Source organism: Seriola lalandi, unplaced genomic scaffold (assembly GCF_002814215.2).
Source record: "Seriola lalandi dorsalis isolate HSWRI2012SDOR001 ecotype SW California unplaced genomic scaffold, Sedor1 jcf7180002055008, whole genome shotgun sequence".
NCBI classification, from domain to species: Eukaryota; Metazoa; Chordata; class Actinopteri; order Carangiformes; family Carangidae; genus Seriola; species Seriola lalandi.
In genome coordinates, this window is record NW_019525551.1 from 1,621,795 (window position 1) to 1,629,487 (window position 7,693).

The following is a 7,693-nucleotide window of genomic DNA, read 5'->3' on the forward strand; positions in this document are numbered from 1 at the left end:
GCTGAGTCTCTCTGATGTTTCCTCCTCTAACCATCTTGATACTCTCTGCTCTTTCACCTGTCCACCTGGAGACGGCAGGTGGTGGGCGGGGCTCAAGTCCTGATCCACATATCTCAATCAGGAAGTAAGAGGAAGCGAGCTTCAGTTTTTATGTGTGAAAACCATGTTCAACTAAATATGAATCATAGCAGAGGATTTTGTGTAAAACATGTCAAAACTTTAAGAGATGTAAAGGCTTAAAGAAATTAGGACTGGAGTATTTACTGGCGTATTTTATGTCGTAGGATAAAACGTGAAAATATCTTGAGGTTGTGTCAACCACAGACCTTATTTCAGTCATGTAACCAAAATCCCATTGAAAAAAGAGACTTCAGGAACGAGGGCACCTGAGGAGCTAACATACAACTCATTTCCAGGTTTTAGGACTCATTCCTGCAGAACTCTAACATGAAAGTAATGTTCATGTTACATCCACGGTCCAGGTTTATCTCAGTTGTTTGGTCGTTGGTTCTTGTCTAATTTTCAATGAGATTATGGACTGATTAACCTCCAAGACCCAGTAACATTAGCATTAGCTAACTTGTTGGCAGAGACATAACTATACTGTAAACCTGCAGCTAAAGCATCTTCTGAAAAAGGGATGAACAACAATACATGAATCTGCAGATATATGTAGCACGTTGCATTGAAATGTAATAAAGTAGTTCATTTGTCTATCTACTCTATCTATCTATTTATCTATCTATCTATCTATCTATCTATCTATCTATCTATCTGTCAGTCACTGCTGGCCCTACAGTCACATCAGATCAGTTGAACCCAAAGGCCCAGTACACTGTCACATGAGAGGAGAAGCAGTAAATTATTTTGTTTGAACAAACAAATATTTGAAATTTTTTCATTGAAAAGTGACTAAAACCGTTACTTGATTTGCAACATAGTGGCTAATTTAATTTGTTCTATATGGTACCCACTTTATCTCAGTCAGAACATTGAAATAAAAACCTAATAATTATTTTTCAGTGCTGTGACGTGGAAGAATTAAGGCTTCCATGATATTAAACAGTAAAAAGTGACATTTTCTACATGTAAACGCTGAGCAGAGAGCTTCATATCCACACAACTACAGCTCCAGTAAGCTAATATGAATGAGTTTCTGCAGACTGGGCTTGACCCAGTTAGAATAATGCTTACACATGACAACTGTCCTGAACTGGAGCTGCTTATTGCTTAGTCCACAGCAGCTTGAGCTTGAGGTCCATTTCAAAACTTAACAGACTGCTTTTAATCCACATTTCCACTGATGATGAAAAATGCAAATGAGCTGTGTGGGGTGAAGAGTTGTGTTTGAATGAAATATAAATGTTACATATTATTTCTATTTATGCATTACATGAAATGCCACTAATGTTACTAAATGTGGGCACACACACGTAAACATGTTTCACTATCCCTGTGGGGTTCTTTCATTAACATGATGCATTCCTTAGCCCCTTACCCTCAGTCTTAACCCTCAAACAGCAAAGTTGTTATGAACTTAATACAATAAGTTGTTAAGGAGCCTTAAAACAGAATAACATCATCTACTGTGTGAGGACATTGCCAGAGAGTAAAACCAAAATGTTTTATATCGTCAAATATAAATGTGATATGATAAAGACACATGTGTTGATCCTCTGTACATACTGTGTGTTATATTGTGTGTTTGTGTTACAGGAGCCAGTATCAAAAGTAGAGAATGAGGCCAGTGAGGGGATGGGAAGAGTGGACGAAGGAGTAGAGGAGTTCTTCACTAAGAAAATCCTACCTGACTATGCACTGTGAGTTGAATTAACACGCACACGCGCACACACACACACACACACACACACACACACTTGCTCTCATTCTTATTCCCAAGTATCCACTTCAGCAAGCAGTATACTGGGAATTAAATCTCTAATATCTACAGGTCTTGAAATTAATTTAATATTGATATCAATTTGATTTTAATATTGAATGAAAGACATGATTGACTGACAGTATTGATCTCTTCCTCTGCTCACCTGTGTCAAATAGTGATTAACAGTGGTGGGTAATGAAGCCAGCTTGGACGTAAATGTGAGGGTTAAACTCAGTTCCTTTGTTAAGTGAGCAATGGGCTCTACAGCTGCAAAATCTTATATTTCAATGTTAGACTTTGGATGTAATTGCTGGTCTACTCTCACACCAAACTGATTTGATGTAAAACACTGACAGAGGTCTGATCAAGGCAGGCAGGCTGGAGCAGCCACCTCGGGGCCTCAAAGAACATGCATGGGCCATTTCGTACATATCACCTGGTATTTTTCAACAGAGACTGAGCAGTGACAATGTTTATGTATGTATGCTTATATTGTAGACATATATAAATGAATAAATATATATCCTTAACAAATATGTTATATCATATAAAAAATCATCATAGACATTTTAAATATATGTACAAATTGTACTATGGGCATTTCATATATTTTATTAACTTAGATTTTCATATTTCCAGAGGATGTATATGATAATAATGTATCTCCTTATAAGAGACATACAGTATATGGCAACATCACTCTTGATATAGGGACATACAGTATATTTCATATATTACATTTCTGTGTGGGAACATGGGTGACTGTGGGAGCAGAAATGAGGCTGCAGTTCCACAGTGGTGTAGGCTTATAAAACAGAAGCATGTGAACATGCAGCTGATGAAAGTACGTATGTATATATCTGTCTGTGTGAACACACAGTTTTAGTTGCAGATTTTATGCATCTGTCCCTTGGAGACAAAACGCGAGTCCCTCAGTGAGAGTCCTGCCTCTCGGCTCTCGATCAGTTGGGCTGAGTGGACTTATTCCAAAAGTGTCAATTCTGCAGAGCTGAGTATTATAAGTATTGCTTTCCATGAGGTTGTTCCCTGATACTGTATAAATAACACAGTCTCCTTCCAGTTAATGTTGATTTGCTACAGACATAACATCACCTGTGTCCACGGTGGAATCAGAGATGAACTGTTGCAGTTAGACCTTTACATTTGCTTGTCGCAGTGTAGCCGAGTCTGTCCTTATACAAGTGGTTACCGATGTGATGTATTTCTGGTAACTGCTACAGTGCTGGTAAGACTGCAAGCAAGTGCAGGTTTATTATAACTCAGTCAGCAATACATAATGATACAAAATATAGATATGATAATATGTAATATTTCTGCTGACCAGTCTCAGGAAGAATAGATTGTTATTATTAGGTGATAACCATAACTTTGTAGTGTATAGACATGAATAATAACAGTAGGCTGAATCCTACGGTGGCCCTGAGAGGTCAACACACTGCAACTTAAGAAAACACATGCAAACAGAACAAAACAGAAACAAATCAATTTCATGATTTCATTTCTAGTATACTGCCATCTTCATATCTACATACATGACAGGAGTAATACACTGAGAACTCTGATCCCTGATCATGAACATTTCCACCAACTTCCAATATGATGATGAGTTGCTTTTTGTCTTGTTCTTAATGATTTTGAATAAAGTTTATTCACTGTAACAGCTGAGTGAATAGAGAGTTACTACTGTTAAAAATTGCATTGCATTTTCAAGAAAGCAAAAGCTAAATCTCTCCTGATAACTGATGATAACGTCTTAAACAAGAGTGTGTTTTTATGTTATAGACGTGTGTGTGATGCCAGTCTTGTAGCTGTTTGTGTGGACTGCATGGTGAATGTTTTCATAGTGTTTTGTGGTGGTAACACCACATAAACACACATTCCCTGTCTGACCTGCCTCAGTTTACTGTTTCAGTTCAACGAACAAATGTTTAAGATGTTTGTATTTGTGTAGCCAGATATTAGGGCCGATGTTCCGATGTTATTTTCAGTCACCGCGAAAGCTGCATTAGCAGCAGCTAAAAGCAGTTAGCTTGATGTATGACAAAATAATCTTAAGTCAAATGGTCCTTTACTAGCTTTTTCCAGGGCTTTTAACTACATCTCATGTTCTTCATCAGAGAATTTAACATAATGCACAGTTGCATAACCTAAGTGTGACTGCGATCACATGATTAGAAGTTGTTATATACTGGGAGAGATAGTCTCTGTTCAAAGACAGTGTCTGATGTCAGATGTGTTGGCTGTTCCTCATCTGTCCACTTTGTGCAGCTGTTCAACAGCTGTTCTGTCTGCCTTTAACCTATGAAACAGCCAATCATGAGAACAATGCCAGGCCTTTGAATCCCTGCATGTTTCAGATGCCTGACATTTCTGGAAACTTGTGGAGGAACGGCACCTTACTAACACACTTTATGAAAGGGTTTCCTTTTAGTTTTCACCTATCTGTACATCTGTTCTTTTAAGCTTGGAGTAAGTGGGCAGCAGACAAATACTAGGCATCAGTTACTTACAGAAAACAACACATGCATGATGCAAGGCATGCTTGGCCATCACTGAGATGTTTCCCATGCTGCCACACTAGAACAGAATCCAAACATGGCAACACACACCCCTCCTTTCCCTATGGTTTTGTAGCTTCAAAGCAAACACACCTCCTGTCTGCAGCACACAGAGGTCACATCTCTCATGGTCATTAATGCAGGTTGACCTGACCTAAACTCAAATGAAATCTTCCATGTCAGACCCTGAATATAGTATGGAGAGAATCGTATCTGCTGCTGTTGACATCCATTTTACATTTTCATTTTCACCCCTTGTCTACACCAGCCATGAAGCAAAAGCAATTCTCAGCCCAATACATGGTCCTGTAGCACCAACCAGTGCAGGCAGCAGCTGTGGTTACGAAGGAAGCATATTGTTCTGTTCATGGATAGAGAAACCTTATCCCTTTGGACTTTGGGCCAAAATTGCATCACATGCCAGAACCACTTCAGGTGCTTTGGTTCAGACAACATGGCTGATATGTCTGCTGTAGACAGGGTGTTGGAACGCCTGTGCAGGTCACTGCATTTATGAATCACTGAAATCCAAAGAGTTGGTCAGTTGAAAGCCTGGGAGATGCCATGTAGGCAGAGTTTACACTTCTGCCTTGTAGTGGAACTGCAGGCGGGATTCTGGGTGACCCAAGACATTCGTTTTTGAGGTAGTTTTCGCAGAAACTTTGACCTGACAGCGGCGCTACAGGAACTGTCAGGGGGTAATCAAAATAATCAGGGGACAGTCAACATCCAGACCAAATTTTATGGTAATCTGGCCAGTAATCATCCAGATATCTTGCTCCGGAGCAAAGTGATGAGCAGATTGATTCACTGACAGACTGACCAAATGACCAACTGACCAACTGACCAACATCACCACGCTGGGCCTCTAGTGGAGCAAACAGCAGTAACCAGAGAGAGATGTCTGCACTCTGTGTGCTGTTTGCATGACTTTCTCATCGTGTACCTGAACTTAGCATGTGTCTTGAGTCCTGTAGCAGTAGCTGTAGTACTGAGTGTCTCTTCTTGTCTGTTGCTCTTTCTGCTGTCTCCCTGCTGCAGAAAAGGCCGGTGGGAGGAGTCAAACCCTGCCCAAGCCACTCCCTCAGAGTCAAGCTCCACCCCCTCTGCCTCAACCCCATTTTCCTCTTCGTCTGAGAATATCACTTCCTCCACCACCACCACTGTCACCTCTCCCACTGTCCCATCTACTGACACATCCTTTACATCCACTGATGTTCCACTCCTCTCTACATCCTCCACTTCCCCCACTCCTTCTTCTGTCACCCCCTCCACCACACTTCCAACCAAAAACATCAAGAAAAAGTTTGGCGACTTCTTTGCCTTCAAGAGGGCTCGAGCCGGCCGAGCCACCAAGGCAGGAGGGGGAGAGGGAGGAGGAGGAGAGGGGGTGAAGGTCAAAAGGACCTCCATTGCAGACCTTATTCGACCCCTCCGTGAGGCCAAAGAAAGGGAGAGAGAGAGGGAGAGGGACAAGGAAAGAGAGAAGGAGAGAGGGGCAAGGTCAGTGGAGGATGCTAACGTTTCTAATGATGCCGCCACCACAGAAGGAACCGTTGCCACCAACGACCATCTTGCAGGCGATGCAAGGGAAGCGATGGCACCTGCAAATACATTAACCACGACAACACCCCGCAGTGAGACCGCACCCTCTTGCCCCACCGTCACCACAAGCCCTGACTCCATTACTGCTACGCTTTCCAACCTGGAGGAAGGGGCAGTTCCAGCATTGCCAGGTCGCACCCCCAGTCCAGTGGTCACTTCCCCCCTAACTGAGCAGGAGAGGAGTGGCGTGCTGATGAAGGAGATGAAGTTGGGAGGGACTCCATATGGCGAGAGGAGACTGAATGTGACCAAAAGGTCACTGAGGGAGGGCAAGAGCCAGAGTCTCATACTGCTGACCGGCCTGGAGCCTGAAGACAAGGAGAACACACACAGTAAGGTCAGTCTGACACCACACTGAACACACACAGTCACACACATACAAAGAGAATTCTTAAATACAATCAGGCTTCATAAACAGGCTTGTATTATTTCTATCCCCCCTGTTTAATAAGTATTTTTCACTGTATGTTAGTGAGACCTCTCCCTGCCGTCTTATCCTAATTTGTTATTGATGCCCTTTGCTGTTAATGCAAACTCAACACTTCTTCCATGTTTACCTGTTTTCATGGCAAATTCAGAATATCATATATTTCCACCGATCCCCTCACTTTCCGTTCACCTGCCAGAGACTTTAGTCTGATTTGACATGTGAGATCAGTTTGGGGGGGGGGGACTCACATCTGTCTAACTAGTTAAGATCTCCAGCAGAGTTTTGCCCGCCATCGACCTGAGCAGAGGTTGAGAGCCAAAATGACTAACAGCACATCTGAAGGTGTGCTTCCTGTTAACTCAGAGCAGCAGAGGGTTCAAATGACATGACTGATTACATAATGTGAGACATTATAATCCACATACCATAAATTTTCAATCAAAGTTAGGATTCAAATAATGTCAACACAAGCAAATTACTGCCGGTCACTAATAAGAGCCAGGTAAACACTGAGGAAGGCTGGAATGAACATTATCTGGCTCACATAGTAACTTTAGCATAATGTCCATATCCACAACACCAATTCAATCAGAAGCTACAACAGAGTTATGTCATGAATCTAAATTTTAGTTTCAGTAGAAATACTGTTCAGATTCACAAATTGTTTACAATCACTTCAACTTGGCTTGGCTTTGTGGCTCCACGCAGGCGACAGTCAGAGCTGCAGACATGTTGTTTTCAGGTTGTCTGTCTGTCCCATTCTCATGGACACAATATCTCAGTAACGCCTTGAAAGAATTCCTTCAAATCTTGTAAAAATGTTCACCGGGACATGAGGATGAACTGATTAGACCTCAGAAAACACTTTTTAGCCCTAACTCAAGACTTCACTCAGCAATTATCACAAAATTTCACTCAAATGGTTCGTATTTTATATGACTCTGAATAAACAGAGAGACAATATTACAGATGTCTTGTACAGCGGTACAGAGAGATTGATGGAAGAGGAAGATCTAAGAGTACAGGCAGGGACAGTTGGTTTGGTTGTGACTTAAACGTGAGAATACAGTGTTTAACAGGAAGCCAGTGCAGCTGGAGGACAGGAGTGATATGTTCTATTGAAGGGGTTCAGGTGATGACTCTGAGTGTGTGAATGTCAAGAGCTGGGCTATGTGTTCAGCTACACTGACATTTAAA

At 41.6% G+C, this 7,693-nt stretch overlaps 1 protein-coding gene across 3 annotated transcripts in view; it reads left to right on the forward strand.

The window, feature by feature from the left end:
• Positions 1–7,693, forward strand: part of carmil2 (capping protein regulator and myosin 1 linker 2) — a 67,898-nt gene that overhangs the window by 47,403 nt on the left and 12,802 nt on the right. For all 3 annotated transcript variants that reach the window (XM_087171547.1, XM_087171546.1, XM_087171545.1), the window contains exons 32-33: positions 1,717–1,820; positions 5,503–6,403. In XM_087171547.1, the coding sequence (XP_087027673.1) occupies positions 1,717–1,820; positions 5,503–6,403 (1,005 nt within the window). The remainder of the gene's footprint in view (positions 1–1,716; positions 1,821–5,502; positions 6,404–7,693) is intronic.